The sequence below is a fragment of the Phalaenopsis equestris genome, unplaced genomic scaffold (genome assembly GCF_001263595.1).
Source record: "Phalaenopsis equestris unplaced genomic scaffold, ASM126359v1 Scaffold235896, whole genome shotgun sequence".
Classification (NCBI taxonomy): Eukaryota; Viridiplantae; Streptophyta; class Magnoliopsida; order Asparagales; family Orchidaceae; genus Phalaenopsis; species Phalaenopsis equestris.
Window position 1 is genome coordinate 170,696 of NW_018253749.1, and position 13,214 is coordinate 183,909.

General features: G+C 38.1%; 1 protein-coding gene across 1 annotated transcript; it reads left to right on the forward strand.

The window, feature by feature from the left end:
- Positions 1-1,083: 1,083 nt before the first annotated feature.
- LOC110039237 (putative nuclease HARBI1) lies at positions 1,084-3,030 on the forward strand (the record flags this gene model as incomplete). The annotated part of the gene is given in 3 exon segments (XM_020744236.1): positions 1,084-1,556; positions 1,634-1,865; positions 1,936-3,030. Coding segments are annotated over 3 exon segments (1,196 nt in total), but the record flags the coding sequence as incomplete, so codon positions are not given.
- Between the last annotated feature and the right edge of the window lie 10,184 nt (positions 3,031-13,214).

Here is a 13,214-nt window from a genome sequence, read left to right on the forward strand (position 1 = left end):
ATGTGGGATAAAGAAGTCACCAATATATTTTGTGATCTATGTTTAAAAGAAATTGAGCGGGGGAACAGGCCTACAACGTACTTTAATAAGGAGGGCTGGCATAATATTGGTATGAGGTTCAAAGAACTAACTGGCAGAGACTACGACAAGCTTAAATTCAAAAATAAATGGGACCAATTAAAGAAGGAATGGAAAGTGTGGAAGGAGTTGAAACGTGGATCTACAGGTTTGGGTTGGGATCCGATTAAACGGACAATTGATGCTCCCACTGAATGGTGGACTGAGAAATTGGAGGTAATTATATATGTACTCTGTTATTTCTTTGCTTTTCAAATTGGTTTTCATTTATTTACTAGCTCAACTATTTACTTTAAAATGTTATATCACAGGCGGTACCTGCAGCGAAAAAGTATAAACAATGCGGGATTGAGCCGGAATTTGAAGAAAAACTCGACATAATGTTTAAATGTATTGTCGCTACCGGAAAATTTACTTTCAACCCAAGTGAAAGTACCTTTTCAGGGATGCCAGATGAATTTACCCCTGAACCATTGACACCTGATGAAGATGTGCGTAGCATTAATCAGAGGGAGACGGGGGAGTCTAGCACAATCAAGAGGCCGAAGGTTGCTAAGAAAAATAAAGAGAAAGAACATGTTATGAATACCTCCTTCGATCGGTTGATTGAAGCATTTGCCGCTCCACCTATCTCTGATGCAAGCATAGTAGACTGTTTGAGGCTTTTGGGGACTATTCCTGAAGTTGTTGCAGATAGAAGATTTCACGCACAGTGTGTAAAAAAACTTGAGGATTCAACTAGAATGAAAATATTCATGGCGCTTGAGCCTGAAATGCGGCTTGAATATTTGCGGGTTTTGTTTGAGGAATGATATTATTTATGGATTCATTATGTATCAGTACTGATTGAACTTCTACTTGTGTTGTTCTTTTTTTTAATATATGTTTGTTATTCTATATGTGTCATTGTACATGTCTAATCTTTCTATATGTAGCAAATGAGAATTTTTATTATTGAATATTAATGTTGATGTTGTTAATCATTTAGGATGGACCCGCAACGTCAACGTCGTAGGAGAATGGCATTTGCTACAGCCGTTGCGATATTGCTGTTGGACTATTACCAGCGTAGAACTACTCGCATTCCCCGTATGACATCCACCTTTGTTGGAGATAGATGGGTTAGTGAAATGCTTTCGGGACATCCAATAAGATTCAGAAATATATTCAGAATGACGAGAACGATTTTTATGGATCTTCTAAACGAGTTATGTCTAAATCACGGCCTTCATGGTTCTTCTAGAACCCTGTCTCGGGAGGTGTTGGCAATAACACTGTACATTCTGGCACAGAATGAGTCAATTCGAGGAGCTATGGAAAGATTTCAACATTCATCTGAAACAATTAGTCGCTATTTCTCAAAAGGAATACAGGCACTTATTAGCTTAGCTGCTCAAATAATTAAACCAGAGGATCCATCATTTGCTACTACTCCAGAACAAATTGCCAACGATCCTCGATATATGCCATATTTCAAGGTAATTATTAGTGGTTTTAATTTGATACATGATATACTTTAATAATATTATTACGCTCTTGTTTTTCAACTAAACAGAACTGTATTGGTGCAATTGACGGTACACACGTTGATGCCCGAATACCTAACAACGAGAAGGTAGCATACATCGGTCGTAGTGGTTCAACAACGCAAAATGTCATGGCCGTATGCGACTTCAACATGTGTTTTACTTTTGTGGTTGCGGGCTGGGAAGGAAGTGCACACGACAGTCGTATTTTCTCCTTTGCCACGAGGAATAGATCGCAGTGTTTCCCTCACCCCCCAGCAGGTTAGTTTTGTTTAGTAATTTGAATATGTGGGATTGTGCAATTTTTTATTAACATTGTTTCTCGTACCAGGAAAATATTATCTGGTTGATGCAGGATATCCTATGCAACGGGGATACCTGAAGCCCTACTCGGACACGAGATATCATCTTCCTGATTTTGAGCGAGCTAGTGGCACGGTTCGTGGCAGAAAGGAAATGTTTAATAAACGCCACTCATCTTTACGCGGGGTAATTGAAAGAACATTTGGAGTTTGGAAGAAGAAGTGGGTCATCTTACGTGATATGCCGTCGTATCCTTTCCAAAAGCAGGTGTACATTGTGGTTGCAACAATGGCACTACATAACTTCATCCGAAGACATTCCTCGCAATCAGATACAGACTTCAGTATGGCTGACAATGATGAACTCAATATTTTAGAGCAACCAACAGGACATGTGGGGGGGCATTCATTACCTGAGGAGGACATAGAATCTAATGATTTTGAAGATCAAGATGCTGATAGTTTGGCTGATATGATTGCTTTAAGGGAGTCTATCACAGATGCTATTTGTGGCTATTGATCAACCAAGTTTTCTTTTCATAAGATTTTAGGTTTATATTCATACCCATTTAATTATGTTTTTTTTTTTAAATACCTTAAGCTGACATTTCATTCTTTTGTTATTTTCACAGTTATACCAACATGACCTCCAGAATATCAAGTACAGACAGAGGGATTTTGTGTTATTGTGGACTACCGTCTCCGTTGCTAACGTCACGTAAGGAGCATAGCTTTGGGAGGCAGTTCTATGGTTGTGCCAGGGGTGTTTCAGCCCGTTGTGGTTTCTTCAGGTGGGCCGATAGTCCATCATATTACACTGACAGTAGTCATGCCAGCAGTCATGTGAATCCGATGTTTTTTCCGGCTGACAGTGCAGATGAGGACAGGCGTAGCCAGAGTCTTAAGTTGAATATTTTAATATTTCTCCTTGTTGTTGTACTTGTATTTGTACTTTTTTTAGTTATCCTGGTACTCATTAAGGTGTGAGAACTGTATGGTATCTTTTAGAACTGATCTGTGATTATCGTATGTTTCTGCACTATATGTTTCTTTTCCAACAATAAGCTATTCTGAATAAGCTGCCCCAAACAGTTTTGATTCAAACAGGGGCATGAATGTCATTTAACCACCAATAAGTTGGTCTGAATAAGCTGCCCCAAACAGCAAGCCAGATTATTCTGATAATCTGCAGATTATCAGATTATCAGAATAATCTGCTTATCAGCAGATTATAAATAATCCACAGCTGCGCCAAACAGACCCTTAATGTGCCTTATATCATAAGATAGTGAGTTTATATGCATATTTTTTCATATCTTTCTGGTGGCCTTATTTTCTTTCTTTCTGCATTGGATTTTATGATTTCTTTGCTTTTTAGAGTTTTGATTCTATCTGATTATACTTGAGCTACATTTTGGTAACCTTTTGTTTTGGAAGCCCTATGCTTCATTGATGTTATTTGGAGTTGGACTCCATCGTATGGGATCTACAGGGGTGATGGCTTTTATTTTTGAACTCCTTGGAGCTGTTAGGAGCTGTTTGGCTGGTTTTCTCTTGGCTTTGAGCATTTCCGTGGAGGCTCTGTGTGTCTCTTGATTGTTTGCAGGTTTTGACTATTATGTTTGCGTTTTCTCACCGGAACTACAAGCCTCTATTTTGATTATGTTGCTCGTCACTACTGAAGATTTGGGAGTCCGTTTACATGTAAGTTCTTTTTTGGGTATATATTTTTTTTTGGTATACATTTGGTTGATTACATGTAATTTTTGGCTAGATTTTATCATTAGCCTTTTATTTTATTTCGCGTGGTGTTGTAATGTGGAGAGTGAAACACTTAGGATTATGACGTATTTTTTTGCTTTTAGATGGGGATCCAGTATCCCTCCCCAAGTTTGTAACCTTTTTTTATAATTAATGCGTAAGAAGCAATGAGTCGCTCTTTTATTATATATATATATATATATATAATAAAAATTGGCTCCTTACGCGTTAATACTCAAAAAAGGTTAGATAATATGGGAGGGATAGTGGATCCCCAACTAAAAGGAAAAAATACATTTTAAGGTCTAGGGGTTCCAAAATCCACAGTACAACGCGACGCAAAAAGTAAGTAAAAAAAGGTAAGTAAAAAAAGAATGGTTAAGTAAAAAAAGAATGGTCCCAAACTATAGTTGACCCAAAAAAGATATGCTACGAGCAAATTCAAAAGATCCTTTCCCACGCTGAAGAGTAGATTACACGGTTTGGATGATGTTGCAATCATAGAGAAGATCACCTGAAGCCAAAAAAGCCTCATACGGTGTCGAGAAGGCATCAACAAAGAAAATCTGTAGATTAGTAACAGACTAAACCAAGAGAACATTAATCCTGGAAGAAGAGTTAGCTTATAGTTTGTACTTCCTATATCTATTGTAGAAAAGACCAAAAAAATCGTCTCCAACAATATTAGTGATATGGTAAGCCAACAAAATGCATGGGAGCCAAATAAGTTAAATCTTGAGATCGTATACTAGAATAAAAAATAAACCATCTTCCAGCAAAATAGCCATAGCCAAAATAAATGATGGTGGTATAAATGTAAAACATATAAAGCATAACTTAACATGCCTAGCCAAACCGAAAACAAAAGAGGAGCCATAAGGTACAAGCTATGCCTCTTAGAACTATGGCAAACCAAAGCGTTAGCATCTAAAATACAGAGAATCAAGCAAATCACCATTCAAATGAGTGCAAAGATGCGACATGGGTAAGTGCCGCAGCAAATATTACTAGAGTTCATGGCCAAATAAGCTAACCAAATAGCCGGGGAGTTCCCTTCTCTGTAAATGAAAGACAAATAAAAAATTAATTTGTATCTGTTAATATAATCACAAAGTCTAATTATATTGGCAAGAAAATCCCACCGAGATGTAGTGGTATTGTAGAACTCATTCATAAGCGATTGAGAATCCGTCTCAAAAATTATTTTAGTAAAATTAAGAGGAGCCCCAACCTTCATGGGTAAAAGGAAAGCCCAACTTTCGGCCTCCAAAGGAGAGGTGGCGCAAATTGGGGAAGCAAAATAATATAAACACTGTCCAAAATGATTTCTTAAAACCCCTCCCGCACCCACCACATCAGAGATCCAACTGCCATCCATATTAAATTTAACCCAGTCTGTAGGTGTGGGTGGCCATCTAAAGATGGCCATCCTACCCACTTTAAACTGCATAATATCTCCCGGCAAAGATATGAAATGACATGCCCATTTGAAGTGAGCCAAGATATTAGAGACAGCAATATAAGGAGTAGACAAATTGTTACCATACTTAGCCTCATTTCTCGCCACCCCCTCATTGCCTCATTTCTCGCCACCCAAATGAACCAAAGAAACACAAGAGGATACCACCACAGATTTTTATCCACAGAAAAGGCAATTTTCCAAGTATAAGATAATCCTCAAAAAAAGAAGAGACCGATCATTTTAAATTGAAGTGGTTACCCAAACTGTTTCATATATCAGCAGCAAAAGGACATAAAAAAAGAAGATGCGCATACATTTTTGAGTCCCTTTTACATAAATAACATTGGGACACCATTTTTAACCCTTTAAGCTTCAAAATATCATCCAAAGGAAAAAAATTTAGAAAAAATCTCCATAAGAAAAATGAGATAGAGGGAGAGATTAGCATGTTCCAAAAAGCATTACTCCACCTCCAAGTACTATAGGGATAAATATTAGTATAAAGCATTGTGGTAGGGGAAATAATAACAGTAGTTTTCCATAGAAGAGATTCCTTCATAGTATTCTTTATCAGAAGTTTAGCTATCTTAGCTGCCTCGTGAGCTCCAAAAAGAGTATTTAATTTATTGACATCCCAATTACCTTGATGCCAAAGATTTGAAATAATTAAGCCTTGCGGGATATCTTGTGGCAACGTGAGATTGTCACCCAAACCCCACTGATCATGCCAAACCAAGATATTTCCCTGACCAACATCCCAAAAAATAAAATTTTGAGCCAGAGATCTTGCTTTAAGAATGGCTTTCCAAATTTTAGAATCACCAGCTTTCCATTGAACAACAGTGGGATGTTGATAAGCGCAATATTTATGATAAAGGAATTTAGCCCATAACAAATCATTGGAGCAAAATTTAAACCAAAGCTTGCACATATTAATATTAGAGATTTGATTAAGACTTTTAAGCCCTAACCCTCCAGCAGAAATAGGCTTGCAAAATTTATGAAAAGAAGTCCAATTCTTATTAGAATAGCTACCGGACCAGAGGAACCGATTGAAAATTCTCTCAAGAGAAATTTGAGTGCTCTTCTTGAGATTAAGAATTTGCAAGGCATACAAAGGAATACTAAAAAGAAGTCTTTTCAGCAAGGTAAGGCTACCCCCATTAGAAAGAAAAATATTCCTCCAATCATCAATTTTATTTTTGAGCCTTTCAACCACCTCATCTAATTGGGTTTGCATCCTACATCACCTGAAAAGGTTGACCCCAAGATACTTGAGAGGAAGAGAGGCGGAGTGAAAGCCAATGAAAGAAATAGCCCAAGAAGCAATAGAGCTTTTAACATCCTTCCCAAAGAAAATATTGCATTTTTCTTTGTTAAATTGTAACCCAGAAGCTTGTTGAAATTCCTCAAGAACCCTCATCAACACCTTGATGGTAGATTTACTGGTATTAGATAAAAGAATAGCATCATCAACATAAGCAAGATGACTAACCAGAACATTGGACTTATGAAGGAAATGAGTGTATGACTTGTTAAGCTGCATGTTATTTAAAAGAAGAGAGAAATAATCAAAAGCAATCATGAAAATGGTAGAAGATAAGGGGTCTCCTTGCTTGATGCCTCTCTGGGTGGAGAAGAAGCCGTAAGAGTTACCATTCACCAACACACTATAGTGATTATTCTGAAGCCACCATTGAATTAAGGAAATAAAGTCAAAGTGGAAACCACAAGATCACAAAATGTTAACGATGAAATCCCAACTAATAGTGTCAAAGGCGTTTTTAATATCAAGCTTTAAGCTCATATTACCACCCCTGCACTTTTTATCAAGATCTTCAATAAGCTCTTGAGCAAGTAAGCTGTTATTAGTGATTTCCCGACCCTTGACAAAAGCAAACTGATGAGGCGGGATGATCTTATGTAACATAGGTTGAAGTCTAGAAAGCATCAATTTACTTAGAACTTTAGAAATGATGAGGTGAGGGAAATAGGATGAAATTTATCCCAACTGGACTTATCGTTATTCTTAGGGATGAGCACAATCATAGAAGAGGTGAAATACTTCCCGGGATCCTCTCCGCTAAAAAAAATTTGAACAACAAGGGTTACTTCCTTTTTAATAACATACCAACAAGAAACAGAAAAGGAAGAAGTAAACCCATCTAGTCCCGGAGCTTTCTTGGCATTAATGTCCTTCAAATCCCATAAAATTTCCTGCTCAGTAGGGACCTCACAAAGGGAGAAAGAGGAAACATACTCCCATTCTTCATCAAAAAGAGTAGTATTGACGGGAGTATATAAATATGATAAAAAAAGCTACTTATGGCTCCCTACATGTTGATAATAACAAAGGAATACAAAAAAGGAGAAGGTAAAAAAGGATCCCTACTAATTACAAAAACAGCCTAAGATCCAAGGGGTTCCTCATTTCACAAAAACACAACAATGAAGCTCATGGAGTAGTTACAGGTTTAAGGTGTGGGACATGTAGGCTGTCCTCATGAAGCAAAAAGGCAAGGGATGAAGGAGGAGTGATAAACACAGAAACCATCTGAGATTCAACTCCATAAATGGCTAAGAAGTTGGCAGGTCTATTGCCTTCTCTGTAAATAAAAGAGAAACAAACCCTTACCTCCATGGTTAGCTGTTGCATCTGGGTTATCCACTACTTAATATGCCAGGGGGGGGGTTGATTTTCCTGTAATGTGATCAACTAGCTGAGAAGAATCCACCTCAGTTTGTAAGGGAGCCCACCTGTTTAGAACAACCATCTTAAGAGCCCAATATAAAGCAACGGTCTCAGCTTCTATGACATCTTCAACCTTGATTGGGGATTTAAAGTAAAGCATGCAATTGCCTTTATGGTCTTTGAACACCCCTCCAATGCCAGCTTTTTTTGAGGAAAAACTGCCATCAGTGTTGACTATAATAAAAGGATACCTAGGTATTTCCTAAACAACTTTGATTATCTTGTAACTTTCTGTTCATCTGTTCTACTAATCTGCAAGATGTTAGGAAAGTTTTTCCATTGGATCAATTTCCTGATGTAAGCTAGGCAGTTGTCCACCACCTTGCCAGTGGTAACATCTATATCATCATGTTTTGCCTTGTTTCTGGCAGCCCAAGGGAACCAAGCAGTAATAAAGGGGATGAGAACAAGATTCAGCCTATGCTAGTCAATCAAGCATTCACCTAAATTAGCCCATCTCAGATTGATCGTGTTGATATGAAAATGTGGTTGCAGTGATTTCCACACATTCCTAGAGAAATCACAGGTGAAGAAAAGATGGTTAGTAGACTCCAGATCCTTTATGCATAGCTGACACTTAGAGGGACCCTTTAGCCCTTTTAGCTTTAGTATGTCATCAATTGGGATTAGGTCATTTAGCACTCTCCAAGAGAAGAAATACATGGAAGGAGTTAAAATTTTTTTCCACAAGTACTCACTCCAATGAATCTTTTCCCAATGATACAACTTGTTATATATAGCTTTAGTGATGCTTTGGTTGGAGCTGGGAATTAAGGCAACTTTCTCTTTCCTATTTCTGTCAAACTAGATTTTGGTAACGTTCCTAACTGTGTAATCATTCAGCATTGTATGAAGTAGCTCCTCAGACTAGGATTGCCCAATCTAGTAGTCCTTCACCAACAGATTATTGTCATGAATAGCATATAAAGGTTCTATGAAGTCTGTTGGGCACCATTTATCCAGCCAAAAATTGATATTTACTTGACCCATCTCCCATATGAAGAGTTGTTTAGCAGTTTCCCTCACTTCTAACATTTGTCTCCAAATTCTGGAATCCTCCAACTTTCTTGAAACCATGTTTGGATGCTCAGTTCTGCAGTATTTAGCTTGCATAAATTCTACCCATATATTATCTTTTTATTTGATATTTAACCACAGTCTGCACATGCTGATATTCTGTAATTGCTGAAGTCCCTTGAAGCCTAGTCCACCAGCATGTAAGGGTTTTTCCACCTTCTGCCAACTTGCCCAAATCATTTGCTTTCTTTGTCCAATCTAGAGAAATCTATTGAATTCTCTTTCCAATAGTTGCTAGGTACTTCTCTTCATTACATCAACTTGTAGAATGTACTTGGGGAAGGTGGTGAGGATGCCCTTCAGAAGAGTTATTCTACCCCCATTGGAAAGGAAAGAGTTAGTCCAACATTGAAGTGTGGAGTTGACTTTATCCACTATCTTATCAAAATTTATTTGTTTGGTTATTCCCCTATTTAAATAAACTCGCAGGTATTTAAAAAAGGTAGTCATGAAGATTAAACCAATGAGTTCAAGAGTCCAATGTCTGAAGGATGCGGAGACTTTTTTTGCTGAAAAGAACTTGGCATTTTTCCTTGTTTACCCTAAGTCCTAATGTGTGTTGAAATTTCTGTAAACAGTCATGTAGAGTTTTAAAGGCTGCCGTATTAGCTCTGGAGAAAATTTGGATGTCATCTGCATAACTTAAATAGCTAATATCCACTTTAGATTTGTTGTGGTATATGCTGTAGCTCTTCCTTTGGCAAGGTCTGTCAATCAGTTTGGACAAGTAATCCAGTGCAAGTATGAATATGGCTGGGGGGAGGGGGTCTCCTTGTTTCAAACCCCTAGTGGCCTTGAAAAAACTATGAGCATTACCATTGATCAACACTGAGTTTGCATTTTCGTCTAGCCATCTTTTGATAGTCTGACAGGAATCTGTAGAGAAACCCCTTGCCCTTAGAATCTCCATGATGAACTCCCAGTTAACCATGTCATAAGCCTTTTTTAAGTCCAGCTTATATATCATATTGCCCCCTATAAGGTTTTTCTAAATCCAACAATAATTCTTGAGCTAATAACACATTAACTCCAATGGTTCTCCCTTTCACAAAAGCTGCTTGCTTTGGGTTGATCAGATAATGTAGTAGAGGTTGAAGTCTATTCATTAGGATTTTGCTAATAATCTTGCTGATCACATTAGTTAGGCTAATAGTTTTGAATTAGTTCCACTTTTCTTTTAGGGAAGATTTAGGGATAAACACAATGGTGGTTGCACTGAAATAGTTTGGTAGTGGATGACTCTGTAAAAAGTACTGTATTGCCTTAATAACATCTTCTTTGATGACCTCCCAAGCCTTTTTATAGAAGTCAGCTGTGAATCCATCAGGGTCAGCATATTTGGCACAATCAATAGATAATAGAGCCTGTTTAATTTCCTCCTCTCCTATAATTTCAGCAAGAATCAAACCACCAGTGAACTCTTGATCAGAGCTGAACAAACTGGTATCAATCTGCTCCATTTCAATATGTTTGCACTACATAAGTTCTTGGCAGTATGCCACAACACTGTCAGCAAACCATGCCTCATCTCTAATCCAGTTTCCTTGATTATCTTTAATTGAGTTGATTGTACTACACTTCCTTTGATACTTTATGCAGGCATGTTAAAACTTGGTGTTTCTATCCCCATCAGTGAATTTGGTTTCAACAGCCTTTTGTCTTAGAAATTGTTCCTGCCAATCTATAGTAGTTAAGAGCATCTCATTGGCCTCCAAAAGGGAGGCCTCATCCACCTTTCCAATGATATGGTCCTTCTCCATTTGCTTCAAATTCTTCTCAACCAACTCCACTCCATTCACAAGGTTCCCAAAAGTATTCCAGTTCCACTAATTTAATGCCTTTCCAACCTTTTTCTGTAGATTCCAAAGTTTGATTAAATGTTTGGGGTGATCACAGTCCCTCTAATGCTCTTTCACATTCTATATGAAGTCCTTATGATTGGACCATACATTCAGGTACCTGAAGGAATGCATGGTGTTTTGTTCATTTGCCGAGATGGTGATCAACATGGGTCTGTGTTCAGATCCTGCTAGGCTAAGATGAGTTATTGTGGTCTGCATAAAATTCTGAATCAAGCTATCATTTTCTAGCATTCTATCCATTCTTTCCCAAAGTCTCCCCCTTATCTAAGTAAAATCAGGACCGTTATATCCCAAAAAAAATAGACCAGCATTCTGACTATTATCATTGAATTAAGTCATTGTAGATATGCTTGAGGTTCTACCACCTTTTTTCTCAATAGGAGATGCTATGCAGTTGAAGTCAGCCCCCACTATCCAAACATTGTCTATTTGACTCTTGATGTTATGTAATTCTTTCCACAGTTCCTGCCTTGCTGATTTGGAGCAACCTGCATACACAAAAGTAGCACAGCCTGCCATGCCAGCCATATTGAAAGAGAAATACATAAGTTGGGGATGGTTCAGCTGGATAGTGCATCCCATTTCAATTCTGCATAAGATCCATATTTTATTATTCAGATTAGTAAATAAAGAAAAACTAGGGAAAACTTTTATATATTTTTGAGGATTGTAATGAACTATAGGTTTCAAAATAACCATCCACCAAAATTTGTACTTTTTATTTAAATATTTAAGTCTTTTTATAGAGAGGGGGTGAGCATCCCCCTTATATTTCAGCATAGCAAGTTAATCATGTTGGCGGGGTGGATGAAGTGAGGGTTGGGATCTGGATCTAGTCCTTCCCCTTATTGGTTGGATGTTGGATTTCATGTGAGCATTTTGGCCTTCCATGGTGTTTATAGCAAGATCTTCCATTTGCTTCTTTTATTCTAACATTGATTTCATTTTCTTCTTTGCCTTCTGAATTTGCCAATCTATTTCCATTAGTTGGTTCATATTTAGCAACATCTTATCAGATGGTTTAGTGGCCTCCATAATCTCCCTTTCAAGCACTGATCCAATGGCCTGGGTAGGAGAATCCATACTACCTTCTCCAAAATCAAGATGAGGAGAGGGAGCAACCTTTCCCCTCTCTTCCAAAATAAGATCAGTTAAAGGAGTAGTATTTTGTGTCTCATAGATGTTCCAATTTGTAAGTTCTGGTAATTGAATGGGGGGTTTGCTGCCTCGGTAGTTGTGAGTTGATGTGTATCCTATCCTTCAGAATTCAATTCATTTCCTCCTTCTGGAAGAGGGATGTGCCTCCTCTCAACATTTAGAAGGGTAGGTTCTTTAGGGGAGTTATTTTGGTTTTTTTAGTGGGGGGATGTAGCCTGTAGCACCTTTCAACAGTATGTCCAAACATCTTACAATGTTGGCAATAATAAGCCTTTTGATCCATAACAACCTCCTACCAAAACCCATTAATATCATCTGCAGTCCAAACTCTTTTCATCACTGGAAGGGTTATGCTCTTCTCTATTAGGATTCTTGCATTTACTGGTCTAGCTTTGTTATAAGTAGGAGCATCCACCTTTAAGGGGGTTCCAATTGCACATCCTATGTTAAATAGGGCATTCATATTGAAAAGATGGAAGGGTAGATCTGAAAATTTGAACCAAATGGGAACCACAGGTGGCTCCTTGTTAGGGTCAAAATCAGGAGTAGTATTTTCATATCAGTTCCAATAATTATTATGGATTGCTTGGCAAACACCCTAGCATAATCCTCTTCTGTGGTGTGTTGTATTAGGAGGTGTCTTCCATCAAGTAATCAAAGTTTCCATGCTCCAATAAAGTGAAGGGAATCAAAATATTTCCTAACCAGCTCCATTTTGGGATGTACCAAACAAAACTTTCCAATGAGGGTAAACTGTACTTCCCTATTGAGTTCAGTAATTTCTTGTGCAGAAAAGAAAACATTAGACTCCCCATGCTTGAGTCCCACAGGGTGAATGCAAGGGGAGGAACCCTTTCAAGCAGCTGTATCATGGAAGGCTTGTATAAAAACTAGCTTATCTGGGTCTTGCAGAATATCATTGGCTTTTCCAACCACCCCAGCATAAGTGGTTCTTGTCCATTGTGCATTCATTTCAAAGTCAATAGGAAGATCTATTTGATAGTACCCACGCCAAAGTAGAGTGGCACTACCTCAGGCTCCAATGAAATAGTAATTTTTGAAAATCTTAGAACCCGGGAAGGAGGAAACACCACTGACTCACCACATGCCTCCAACCAGCACCAGGGAATCATCATCTCCCCAAAAACCCTAGTAGAGCCCCAGCTGCCACCATCTCTCTGTGTAGGACTCAAGCATGGGATGGCTGAATGCGGCTGCCACCATATATATATATAT